This window comes from Schistosoma mansoni, chromosome 1 (genome assembly GCF_000237925.1).
Source record: "Schistosoma mansoni strain Puerto Rico chromosome 1, complete genome".
NCBI lineage: Eukaryota > Metazoa > Platyhelminthes > Trematoda > Strigeidida > Schistosomatidae > Schistosoma > Schistosoma mansoni.
In genome coordinates this window covers 53,827,952-53,842,727 of record NC_031495.1, presented here as the reverse complement: position 1 = coordinate 53,842,727, position 14,776 = coordinate 53,827,952, and the positions used below count along the sequence as shown (strand labels likewise).

The 14,776-nt window shown below is 30.1% G+C and overlaps 1 protein-coding gene across 1 annotated transcript in view; it reads left to right on the top strand.

The window, feature by feature from the left end:
- Positions 1-314: 314 nt before the first annotated feature.
- The window catches only part of Smp_127170 (twik family of potassium channels-related), a gene marked incomplete at both ends in the record, with an annotated part of 30,488 nt that continues 16,026 nt past the window's right edge, over positions 315-14,776 (top strand). The window contains 3 exons of the mRNA XM_018794860.1: positions 315-708; positions 883-1,046; positions 1,446-1,728. Of these exons, the coding sequence (XP_018649230.1) occupies positions 315-708; positions 883-1,046; positions 1,446-1,728 (841 nt within the window). The remainder of the gene's footprint in view (positions 709-882; positions 1,047-1,445; positions 1,729-14,776) is intronic.

Below are 14,776 nucleotides of genomic sequence, written 5' to 3'. Positions count from 1 at the left end.
GGAATTATCAAACAGAAAATATTTTTGAAGCAGTACTTTTACAAAAGCTATATTTGATTCAATGTGCTACAAATTTTCTAAGATATTTATGGAATATCTCCACAATTTTTTCGTACAACCAATCAACATTCAATTATTATCATGTTTGTTTATCTTATAGATGATTCGTTATTTTATTATATATATAAACTTTACTTCCTAGTTTAATTTTCAGTTACTTTCCAACTGTATGTAAACGCTTTTGAACGTAACTTTCCAATAAAATCACTAAAACTTTCTTTAAGCATATTTTTCCTTTGATTTTTTTTATCATCATGGCAACTGTACACTTTGTTGCAACTCAAGTACCACAATCCAACATTCCACGGTTTAAACGTGTTATGGATACTGAAGATAAAATTGTTCATAAATCTGATCTATTAGAATCCAATATAACATCTTCAAAGAGCAGACTAATCAATCCAGATAAGAATATTTCAAAAGGGTCAAATGATGTGAATGAAAGTATTTTACAAGATAATTCAAATCAACCTCATTGTGGATTTAACAAATCTAAAATACCAGCGATAAATGATAAAACTACTAAAAACATCATAGATGAAAGAAGTCATAGTTTTTTAATTGAACAAACAACAGAACAATCAATCATTTCACCTGAAAAACATGATTCCAATAATGAAATTTGTACACCATTACGTCCAATTAAAGGTAGACGTACTCATCTGTTTAATCAAATTTCTAACACTTCTGATCATTCAAAACAAAATGACAATATATCAATTAAACAAAAACCGCCAAATTTAAAATGTAAAAAATTTAAAAAATATTTAAAATCATTTATAGCTTTTTTATTTTCACATATTGGTCTTTGTTTAGTTGTAGTTGGTTATTGTTCATTAGGTGCATTATTATTTCGTTCAATTGAACAAAATTATCAAGCTAATTTAATACATAATTATACTACTGAATTAACTAAAAATCAAATGAATATACAACGTTTATTTATAAAATTTCATCATGAATCATTAAAATTATGTATACAGAATGTTCAAAACTGGTATCATAATGAAATTCAATGGAAAAATGATATAATGAAAATTTTAATTTATTATGGTTTTTCAATAAATCCTGTCAATTTTAAAATTGAATTAGAAAAATTTAATCAAAAATTAATTAAACCAATTATACCAAATAACCAGATAAATAATAATACTACTACTGATAATAATACTACTAATAATGATAATAATAGTAGTATAAATATAAATATGAAATTATTAAAAGAATTTGAAAAAAATTTTACAATTAATTTAAAATATCATACTGAATATATTATGTTTAAAACAAATGAATTATTAGAAAAATTAATACATACAACATATGATGCATGTAATGCTGGTTGGAAACCGGTACATTCAATGAATCATTTATCATTGAATAATAAGAAAAAGTATCCAAATACATATTTACAATGTTATAAATATAATAATTGTACATTGGAAAACATTGAGCATAATCATAGTGATAATAATGATAGTAGTCAAGTAAATCAGTTACAAAATACCACATGTAATTGTTTGAATGAAACAAAATGTTTATGTGATAATAGAATTCAAGCAAATAATTATTCAAATAGATTATCATCAAGTGGTGTTATTGAAGAATATCGAGATCCATGGACATTGACTGGAGCTTTATTATATGCTGTTACTGTTATTACTACTATAGGTAAGTTATAAATCATTATTTTAAATAGAAATAATATATCATTTGTTACATTTATGGGTAAGTATTAAATAATTATTTTTTGATTGGGATCATGAATCGATTGATGTTGGATCACCATTAAAAAAAACATGGAACAACTAGACGGCCATTTTGTCGTAGGATGGACTTTCGGTCTAACGCTCGATTTTTTAACCTCTAGATCATTCAGCCAGGGAACGGGAAATGATTGCTAAACTATGTGAATCGGTTGAATTTAGACATTGACATTGTATATCAGTTCAGTGGTCTACAGGTTAAGCGTTTGCATGTGAAATCGAAGGTCCGGGGTTTGAATCTCACGTATGGTATCGTGAATACTCACTATTTAGGGGTCCCATACTAGGATGAGATAATCGTCTAGTGATTCCATGTTTTTAATGATAGCCTCAAATCAATCGATTCACGATCTCAATCAAAAAACTTAATTATCTCTACAATCCATATTGATAGATATTAAATTAGGTTGTAAACGTTTAATCCTATTTATTATTACATTCCCTTAATGACTATTTTTATGAATATTTATGATTAAAAATACTATGAACCGGCATTTTTAAATTATATTACAATCATTGACACTATATAAGTAAATTGATAAAAATTAATAAAAATTTTCGCAAGTATATTTTCCTTCCTAACTTCTCATTCAGTTTTATATATATAGGAGATTTTAGAGTATAGTCGGACAAATGTTTTACTAGAACAGATTGATAAAAATCTGACAGGGTTGCCTATCCGTGGACTGAAATCTATTTTTCAATAATTTTCACATATTCTATCATAGTGTCCATAAGAGAAAATTACCAATGTTTAAAGTAACTTTGAGCTTTATTGTTATACAATTTTTGAACAGTTCCATTCTGTTATATTCTATATCTAAATAAACTATCCTCTTTTCCTGAATGTCACATTAGATGACATTAAAAGGTATGTATATATAACCATTTCTTATAACTTTGGAGAATGATAGTATAAAAAAGTATTATCAAACCGACTATATTGATTCGTTAACTAATATTTCATCAAAATGAAATAGTAATTTATTCTATATTCATAAACATTACTATAATCTCCAAAAAACCCCCCTTCTGATAATAAATTAGTTGCTATGGCTTTTTTTTAAAAAAGAAAGATTTGTTTTCCTGGTTTAGATGAAAGGAATTATTGATTTACATAAACACTTGTAAATATTTTGAAACTTCAAACCAAAATAAATGCAGTTAATTATGATATTTTATTAGCCATATTGTTTTATATTCATGATTAGAACCATTTTGGGCTACTTTTCAAGACAAAATTAAGTGAAACCTTCTTTTTTTGTAGGCTGAAAAATCAATTGATATAAGAATATTCTAGACATATTTTGTCAAGATTACTATCAAGATTTTATCGATTTTGTATTCAGTCGGTATAAACAATTAGGATATATCAAAATCTTTTCAGAATACAGTTTTTTTTCATTTCAGAAAAAAAGGATTTTATTATTACCCTACAGTTTGTAAATTGAGAATTTATCACTTGACGATCAAGTTGAAATTTATTTTTTGCGCAAACTGTAGAGTTAAGGAAAGTAAAACAAAACCCGAATTAGTGCTAGGCGAAAACTTCTCTACGCTAGTTAAGTACTGTAGCCTTAAGCTTATCGGTTAAAAGTTTGTTGTAATACTATTTAACCATATCAAGTCTATATAACAGCAGAGAAAATGTATTTAAAAGGAACTTTATGCTACAAATTTAATTTCGATAGTATTGTTTATCAATACCATTAAGTCACGTATATAACTACATGACAGCTACATAATCAATAAAGTATTAGTTTGGAAAATACACTGGAATGACGTAATCGATAAACGGTTTGAAAGTTACTAGTATTGGAACCCTCTAGAGATTACGTCATACAATCCAATATAATACCATATGTGTTAAACAACTGCACAGATACGTTCGTAAAAACTATTATATGACGATAATAGATTATTAAATTGAACTATTGGTGACAATAAATCACTAATTTTATTCACTGTGAAAGTATTTTAACACCTTTTAATAAGATTTTGTTCATTCTTAAAAGATACTTTATTTCTAGCTAAGTATAAAATTTGTTAGCAGAGATGGATAGTGGCTAGTACTGGAATCAAGGACACACGTTTCGTCCTATTCGGGACTCGTCAGCTGGATGTGCCTGCATCTCAGATTTGATACAATACTGAGTGAATTTAAGTGTAAAATTTGCTTGAACGTAACAAATACTTTAAAGAAATATGGAGAAAAGTCAACAAAGCATATTTCTTTTAAACGGTTTTCATAACTTAAATCCCTTACGAACCAAATATCGATAATGCTTGTGAATTAAGGCTATATCGAGGCAGTCCTCACAGTATGCACATACGCTAACAAGAGACTGACCAGTTGCAGTCCTAAGTGTCAATGGGAAGATCCAAACAAGTAATACTAAGTGAATATAAGTGATTTGTTTAAAATTATGGTTCTACACATTTAAATATAGATAATATAATTTTCAAAAACAAAGTCGATTTTAATTTGTGTTAACCAGGTATTCATAAAAGTGAATACAAACTTTTGAAAAAATTTATATTACTACTTATTATAGTTTTATCGATATAATCAGTTTGGTTAATTCAACAGACTACAACAATTCTGAAAAGTTATGTTAAATAATTCATATCATGCTGTTGTGTATTCTGTTGTTACCTGGATCTAGCTGGTTTAGGTATTCCTGAATCACAAAAAGTTATATAAGTAGGGTATTGTAAAATCAGTAATTTCTGAATCATCATATTAGAAGTTACATTTCTTTAATTGAAATTATAAATCCTTATGTGCAATGAAAGAAATGGAAATAACTTCATGGAATAAGCTTTTCATAAAATATTCAATCAATTGACTCATGCTTTTAACTATGAAAATTATCAAAATAACCTTCTATAATATGTGTCGAATCAACTCTGTTTGATCTATTTGAAGATAATAATTTTCATTAACTGATATTTGCAAATGAAGCCAGAAAATTTTAGTGATCATTAAGCGGTCATTTTCACTTAAATTAAGAAATTTCTTCACTAAACACCATTAACTTTATAAAGTTGAATCAATAAATCAACGTAAAGCGAATACTGTCTAACTCAGCATTTAAATTTGAACTCGTTACGTTTTTCAAAATAAGTTTGCGACGGTGAGGCCATCATTCAGTGTTGAAATTATGTAACAGCTTCACTCATAGTATGATCAGGTCACACATCTGCAATTTTCCACCAGTACATCAAAACATCAATCTCAAAGGTATTCACTAATAAGTATTCTAACATAATTTTATTTATTTACGTAACAGTTATCGATACTGTCGTTTTTTCCCGTGTATAGTAGTAAAGTTGTGGAAATATCACAGTTTATTAAATACATAAACAAGTAAGCAAATGTTTTAATGTATAAATTCAGAACTCATAAAACTGGTCCTAAAAGATTTAAAAGAGTTCAGTTTTAGCTTCTTTGGTATGAAAAGAACTTCATATGTATGACGTATGAGGCAAAGATCTATCTACATTATCTAAAAATAATACTACATAGCTTAAAAATACTTTGTAAGTTACATATTCATAATAAATTTAAATTCTGACTTTAAACTAGACAATGTTTTCATCCTGAAATCATTCGAATGTCAGAAAGCACTAAAAAGCTGTTTCGTCAATGACGTCTACACGCACTCCATACATTCCTTAAAAGGGATTTTATAAAGTGATCTTGTTAAGTAAGGATACAAACTCACTGTGAAATTAAAAAAAAATGTCTACAGATTCTCTAAACGCTTTATGTTAATATTCCGATAGAAAATGCAGCTTTTAGCTATTATTAAGAAAAACTATAATTCCAGATAATTTCAGTAGTATTCTATACATCACAAAAAACGACAACTTGAGAAAATAACGAACTTTTTCTCATTAGTTCTAAAAGAAACACAATTGCTAGATGTAAATGATTATTCTTATAAAAAATGTTTAAGGATGCTTTATAACATAAGGCTTACAAATTCGTTCGTCTATGTCAGTAGATCCTAGACAACAAGCATTCAGTCATATACATCAAAAAAATTTTTTTTTCTTAATATTAATAAACCCCTGGGGTTAAATTAAAACGTTTACCATGGACTTAATTGTATGAACTAATATTTCTTCGTTTTTGTTAGATAAAATAAGGTGTTGGTTGGAAACAACTACTTTTAAAGAGTTATCCTTCAAATAATGACTATAAAGAGATTGTCATAGGTGCATTGAAGTAGAAATAAGAAACACCTTAATGTAATATGAGTTAAAAATTTAAACAGACATCATAACCTCACTTTGTGGGTAATAAATAATTTGGCATTTGTCATACGATACCAAATAAGAGGAACTTTAACCAATCTATCAAATATTTCGATGTATGAAGATAAAAATGACAATAAATATCTAAATAATTCGGGATATTTTCTCTTGTAAATCCAACTTGATACTTTGGTAATAAGACTATGCTTTTAGATCCTAAGTAAATGTGAACGCAAAGTTTATAAGTACTTTGGAACTATATATTTGAATGTATATAATGTTTCACTCATCAGTTATATTCGTATCATTCATGTCATATTTACAGTATGGTATCAGGAGAAACAAACAATGGAATTCCGTTCAAGTGAGGCATGTATCGATTGTTATTTCAAACAAATTTAAACTGAAAGCGTTTCTTTATTAACATCAATGTCTTCAGTAAAGGCTAGTTCGTCAATATATAACAATTAGTATGACATTAATAAATCCGAAGTATTAATTCGAAGTAGTATGGAAGGTAGTATAGAAGTTATTATGAACCAATCATTTTTCTCAGAACTCAATAAGACCTAGTAATCAACTGTCGTAAAGTATTATCATTTGATTAAAATGTGCGCTAAGTTTAGATTTCTAAGAAAGGCATAACTTTACCGCTAGAACTTTGATAGTAGTACTATGGTGAAGGACTGCTCAGATGGGGAAGACCAAATTGTTGTTTAATCCAAAATTAGATTGATTTTGTAAAATAGGAAAACCATACATTTGCAAGTTTTCCGTAAGTTGTCTCTCCCAAACGTCATTGTTCCTTCATTCCTGTCGTTATCATAATTCCTATTGTCTTAAATTTGATCTTCACACTATTTTGCTGCCAGGTATTCCACTTCTGATTAATGTTACATGCTACTTATGTCGACAGACATAAGTAGCATACGCCACAGTATAAGATAAAGTAAGTTAATGTCTGGAAGCTCAGTAGCATAAAACTTATTCTTAATCAGATTTATGTACTAAATTATAGTTTATCTGGATGTCAACCATTCACTATATTTTCTGTAAAAATGTTTGTAGAGTTAAGTTCACTAGAACGTTCTTCATTAATATCATTACCTAAATCATCCGAAAGTTATGTGACAGTAGTTGAAAGTTTCAACCTCAACTACCTGATTGAAGATTTAATTCAGATTTTCAAATCATACTATTAGCCTACATAAACCGATTAAAAGCTAAATACGCAAATTTAAATTAAGTTAGTAAGTTTTATTAGTATTATCAGTGATAAGATAAAATGTACTATTTTCATACATTACTACTTCAACCCATGAATTTGTTTATAATATCTTCACAAAAACTAAACCGTAAATTTATCGACTAACAAAAGTTATGTCATATCGTTCATTAAATTAATTTGGATTAATCAAAGTGAATAGTAACCTTGTCACACGTCCACAACCATCGTTACTGTTTCTCAACGCATTTTTACATTTGTATTACATTCCACTAGATTTTACTTTAAAAAATTCTTTGGGAAAATTACTTACTAACGCCTGTCACTCCTCATGGAGGAGCATAGAACTCCCACCAGCATCCTCCATCCAACTCTGTCCTAGATAATCCTTTCCAGTTGTTATTCATCATTTTGATGTCAGCCTCCAACTCCAGACGCAGTGTGTTCTTTGGCCTTCCTCTTTTCTGTTTCCCTTCACTGTTCCAGATAAGCGCTTGCCTCGTGATGCACTTTCATGATTCACCCAATATGTGTCCTATCCACTTCCAACATCTTTGCCTAATTTCTTCTTCAACCGGAAGTCGGTTTGTTCTCTCCCACAGTAGGCTGTTGCTGATGGTATCCGGTCAACGGACATTGAGTATTTTACGTGGACAATTGTTTATGAATACTTGTACATTTTTGATGATGTTTGTGGTAGTTCCTGAAGTTTCAGCTCCGTATAATAGAACTAACTGTTTTGACATTCGTATTGAAGATTGTGACTTTGATATTGGTTGATAGTTGTTTTGAGTTCCATATATACTTCAATTGTAGAGATACTATCCATACTTTGTCAATTCTCGCTTGTTAGGAAAATTAGTCATGCTGTAAAAGGTTTACTAAACGATGACATTTATTGAAAGCAAAGAAAATTTGGGAATTTCTTAACCAAATAATTAAGCTTTTATGAACATAAGAGTTTGTTAATCAAGCGTAAAATTTCTTACAAGCATAATGATGCTTTTACTGGTTTACTACTAAATCTATCAGAAATACACTTGTTGAAACTCTGTTAACTAAAATAAACAACTTATATCACTTTTCATGGTTGAAAGCGTGAGTCAATTGAAGCTAGACCACCAGGGAAAACCTGGAAGCACTGGACGGCCAACTCGTCCTATTGTGAGATTACTCAGCAGTGCGCATCCACAATCTCGCCTCGCGAGATTCGAACTCAGGACCCACCAGTCTCGCGCGTGAGCACTTAACCGATAGACCACTGAGCCTGTATCCGATGATGTTAATGTTTAACTTCAACCAATCCACGAAGTTGAGCGACCGTTCACCAATTGTCTTCAGTGAGTTACTATCTCACAACAGACGTGGTTGAACTCCACTAGTCACTGCTTCTCATTAGAACTCCAGGAAATACCCCTCAAAGTCAGTCACTAGTGAGCATATAACTTAAAATGATATTTTTTATTTATGCGTTTATGAGATGTCTCTGGAAAACGCAGTGGTTAACGAATGAAACAAGATAAACTGATGATTGAAATCTCATATAAACATTTAGAATACATTGGAGATGAAATATTAGTTATATCTAATTTATTTAATCCCATTATTAGCATATATTTGCGTATGACTACTAGTTTACTTAACGTTCATTATTAGTCTAGTATTTTGAAAATGAAAATAAATCCAAACAAGCCTTTTAAATGAATAACAATATAGAAGACTAGAAGTATTAGTCTGAAATATTTTGAAAAATGAACCTTCATTACTTGGAGAGATAGAAAAAAATGGGGGGGGATTAATTAATCTGAAATCACATAGGCTTTACATTCGTAAACATTAAGGAAGAAACGTAGATTATCTTTAGAATATTACACTTGTATTATTCAAACTGTTTTTACAAATAAAATCTTATCAGTTGTGAGACATTTTTAATCATCCTTGACTAATAATGGATTTGACTTTTTAACGTACTTCATAGTTTACATGATATCATTATTCTCTAGTATTCAGTGTTATTACTTACTTACTTACTTACGCCTGTTACTCCCAATGTAGCATAGGCTGCCGACTAACTTTCTCCGACCCACTCTGTCCTGGGCCTTCCTTTCTAGTTTTATCCATTTTTTGTTCATTTTTCCCATGTCTGTCTCTATTTCTCGACGTAATGTGTTCTTTGGTCTTCCTCTTCTCCTTTGACCTTCAGGACTCCATGTGAGCGCTTGTCTTGTGATGCAATTGGGTGATTTCTTCAAACTGTGCCCAATCCACTCCCAGCGCTTCTTCCTGATTTTTTCCTCCACTGGAATCTGGTTTGTTGTCTCTCACAGTAACTTGTTGCTGATAGTGTTAGTAGGTTATGTATAATAGCAATTCATCTCATTATCAGAAATGAAGTAGTCAAGATTTTTCAACATTAGATTCCTGAGTGTTAACTCGCTTTATTTGACTTCCGATTAGACTATTATCCTGATTAAACAATGATCATATGTCAAATTACTATTAATTACTTAATACTACCTTCTCTACACCCCCTGCCTACGTTACTTGATCGGTCGTCTTTAACTTACCGTTATTTATGAGTAAATAACATTCATAATCAAACTCTGTATTCGGTGCTATTTAACAATTTTCGAAACTGTCATTGGAACATACCTACTCGAAAAAATTTACTGATAATCATAAATGTATTCGTTGCTTTACAGTTTTTTATTTATTATTGAATGCATCATTTACAAGTGTTATATAAGTATATGATATTTTACAGTACTATTGTTACTCGAGCTACATGTAGGTATGAAGTGATAATGACCCTGACAGTCTTATAAGTTTATCTGAGTTATTAAAACTGTTTAAGTTTCTATGCAACCTAATTAAAAACTTGATAAGTTCATTTGATCCGAATCTTTGATTAAAACAAATTCATGGTTGAAATAAGTTATGATATAAACACAACTTCTAAAATGACCATTTATATAGCATAACATTTACTTCATTATTATCAATCACTTTATTTGGAATGTTAACTGGAATTAGCTTATATGTTAAGTAAAATTTTAGTATTCAGGATCAGAATAAATATGGATCAGATAGAGTGAGGGAAATAATAGTGCAATTACAATTCGACCAAATGTTTAGTGGGAGACTATATTGGGTAAAAAATTAGTAAGACATCATAAAGTGGGATGATCGAGAAGTAAATGAACCACGTATTGGGGAGATTAATAATGATGTTAAACCAATAATAATAATAGTAATAATAATAATAATAATACAAAGATGTGTTACTGAGGTTAACAGAGACAATTAAATTTGACTACGAAAGGATGTAAGTAGAATGGACAAATTAGGCTATTCAATAGCTAAGATTACTATCAATTAATTAGCCTTGAGATTGACCAATAGAAAAGAAGTGGTTGGAGATATTTCTTTTGTAAACACAGTTCCGGTTTATTAATCCGGATGGCTACTACTCCAACCGTTTGAAGGACTTTAAGTCTGTCAAGTTTTGGCAACATTTACTTGAAAAAGATTGGTTTATACTGGCACCATGACAGGTTGCACTAAATGGGCCAATACTAAGCTGCTCACTTTCTCCACCAGACCTTTGCTTAGTCACTCAGGAAGGTGTTTGTCTGAACAAAAATGTAAATTCCTAGAACTTCGACCAATATAACTATTGATATTGAATGATTTGCCAACGATCGGAATATACAAATTTTCTGACTTTTTCAATAAGTTATTCGATACAATTTCTAAACACTTAACCACAAAATGTCTGTTATACCGAACTCAGATATAATAATGAATGAATATCATCTGCTAGTTGTGTTAACCATCGATTTCGCGGAATCAATCTACGGCTTATTTAATGAAACCTTGAGATTGTTCATTTTTAAGTGAAGCCTCAATTGACACAAATTATCCTATCCAGTCACTCAATACAAAATCGAAGGAGAACAGATTTTTACTTGAGCTTTGTATAAAGCTGCGATCATGAGTAAAGTTCACCTTGTTATTATCGAATAACATCTAGTAGATTATTTACAACAAATATAACATAAATTTCTGTTACGTAACCTACCTGTTATTAATTACCAATAGAAACTAATCATCATAATCAGGTTACATGTCAATTTTTCGATTACCTTATCTATCTCAATTTAAACCTAAAAAAAAAACTTTCAATGAGATAAATAGTAGAAAAATACCTACTCCTGTCTAATTAACAAAAAATGTAAATTCAGTTTCATAAAACGTTATGCAAGACTCATAAATTGTTAAAGGACATGAAGCGTTTTAATGGGGTACCATGGCAATAATTGTAATTCTAGTGTAACTGTAACATTTTCTGGTATATAATGTAATTAAATTAAAGAAGTACAATTTCCATACTTTGCTGCACAGACTAATCTTAGTTAAATAAACACTGATAACTTTGAAGCACTGCAAAACTGTTTCTGTCTGGTATAAGACACTAGAGCAGTCCGAATCGACGACCACCAGGAAATTGAACCTAGAACCATTAGGTTTGGTGATAAGTGCCTAAACTTGTCGGCGTTTTTGCTCAACCTCAATGCGCTACTTTGCGGGATCGTTTTGCATCGCCTTTAATGAATAACTGTCTCAATTTCGACATGGTTAAGCTTTTTTGGTGCCTTGTTCAGCCCGTGGTAATGTTGTGAGTGAGTAATTCTCAGGAGTCCCACACAAGGTGAGACGCCTATTTAATGTTTTCTGGTATTTAGCAGTTGTTTAACTGAGATCATCTCATGATGTAAACTATAAAATTCAATCATCTACATAAATCCATACAGTAGAAATACTATTTTATTCATAGGATATATCCTGTTATTCTCAATGTGTAGATTTCTTAAATTTCAGTTATTTTAATTCATATAGACTTATTCGTGTTTATTTTCCTGAAAAACAGTGACTCATTACTAGATGATTCAAATAGGTTTATTGGGTATCAGTTTTGTAGTACTGTGAAATGATAAACTGTTATTGAAGGCATTAACAATGATAACATGTATAGTGCCAGCAATAAACTGGTTTAAACGAATGAATCTTGATTTTTGGATTTTGATTGATCATCTGTAAAATAAAAAAGATGGAAAAATAAGGAAACACATGCCGGTTTTTTACAACAATTTCTAACAAGTTTATTTGTATTGGTTGTTTGAATTTACCTCTTGATGTTGAGGCCTCTAATTAATCTGTCCCAAAATAAGATGAAACTCATATTCTATATTTCACTGTTAGCTGGCATTCAATTCTTAACCGATTTCATAGAATTAAATATTGTTAAGATATTTTCTGTAGTAAAGATATAATTGTTTATTTGATGAATAGAGATAACAGATCAATTATATCAGAAGAGGTTCTTGTGGATATTTTAGTAATTTAAGTAGTTGAGATCATGAGTCAATTGAAGCTAGACCACCATGGAAAACCTGAAAGCACTGGACGGCCGGCTCAATGGTCTAGAGATTAAGTGTTCGCACGTGAAACCGAAGTTCCTGGGTACGAGTCTCTTTGGTGTGGTATCGGTGATGTGCACTTCTTAGGAGTCCCATAGTAAGACGAAACGGCTGTCCAGTGCTCTCAGGTTTTCAATGGTGGTCTAGCTTAAATCGACTTATGAATTCAACTATTAACGATAATGGAATAATCACTGACTTTTACTATTAACTTTATACTTGTTTATAAAATTTCTATATTCGAAGAAAGTTATGACACAAAAACTATACGAAGAAAAATATTTCATGCTTAAAACTACAATCTATAATTTACTATCAGTACAACTAGCTGTATACCAGAAATAGATAGTAGAATTTCCGCCTAAAACAAACAATATAAAAACATAGAAATTTTTGTTTATACAGATGAAACTGGAATTCCTATGAAATTCTAAAATTTAAAATTTTCTTTATTTATGTTTATGAATCACATGTTTCCAGTTACAAAGAAACAATATTTAAAGTTTAGATATCCAAACATTTGCTTTATAACGTCTAGAGAGAAAATCACATTTTCATAGTTGAAATCATGGGTCAATTGAAGCTAGACCACCATCGAAAACCTGGAAGCACTGGACGGCCGTTTCGTCCTATTGTGGGACTCCTCAGCAGTGCGCACCACGATCCCCACCCCGCGAGATTCGAACCCAGGACATACCAGCCTAGAGCCGGAGCCCTTAACCTCTAGACCACTGAGCCGGCATCCAACGGTGTTAACTACATTTCACTTATCTGCTATATTTTTCAATAATCACTCCTTAAGGTTAATTTTTTAGCATCTTGGCATTTTTTTAAAATATCAACTAACTATCTGACTTTAAGAATACAGAAAAATTCTAGTTGAAAGCAATACATACGTTAAGATGAAAACAGAGTTTTTGTTGATTCAAACTAATTTCAACAGGCGTCATTACAATCCTAACAACTATCATCTATCATCTAAAAATAGTGTATGAGATATCAAACCAAATAGACTAGTGATCACATGACTAGTCGATTGATAGAGTTCAATCATCAATAAAAGACTAGACAAACATGACAATGGTCATTACTTTGTGATCAACCAAATGTAATTACCTTTGTTATTTACTAATTAGACATTAATCGTTAACGCAGAAAACGACCATAAATGATCCGAATGAAAGTAAAAATATGCTTGATAGATTTTTAGTTTTAACTTATGAATTTCTCTTACATTACAAAAAGTAGGAAAATATCTAAAAAGCAAAAGTAAAGTAAGATAGATGGACAAAAACAATTTGTCAATATCATTACCAAGTTTTGACGTAATTTGAGACGCATCATAGAGTTGATCAACCTTTACTTTGTTGTATAAGAATGTTGAGAAGCTCATACCATAGTTTATTGACACCTTGGTCATACAAACACTTTTCATGTGTCCAAAAAAGGTTTGTTCAAACATTGATCCTTTCTAGACAACATTAATTTGTTATCTAGTGTGATGTGCTTTATGTTGTTTTTTACGCTGTTTTCCTGATTATTTTTGTTTATTTTTATGTTTTAATTTGTTTAGTTGACCTTTTATTTTTCATATATCAATCTCTCAGCAAGTTTATACATGATTATCCTAAATGTGTTATAATTACCACATCAAATAAACTGAAAGTGGAGTAGATTTAATAAAGAGTTGGATAGTGGCTTGTAGTGTGGAATACAGGACGCGCGTTTTGTCTCATTTGGAAGTCCTTAAATTTGACTTTAACAACATAATATTGATATAAGCAGGCTTGTTTCTATTGCACTAAATATTCTATGATTTCTTCCTCTATATTATTTAAATATGTGTTAATTTTAATTCAGTTATTTATTTTGTTCTGGAGAATAGACATATACAAAGTTGAGAAAAGTCAGAAATTCAATATTCTACTGATTGAAATATTGCAAAACTATTATTTTATTATGATTAAACAAAGCTGACATATTAT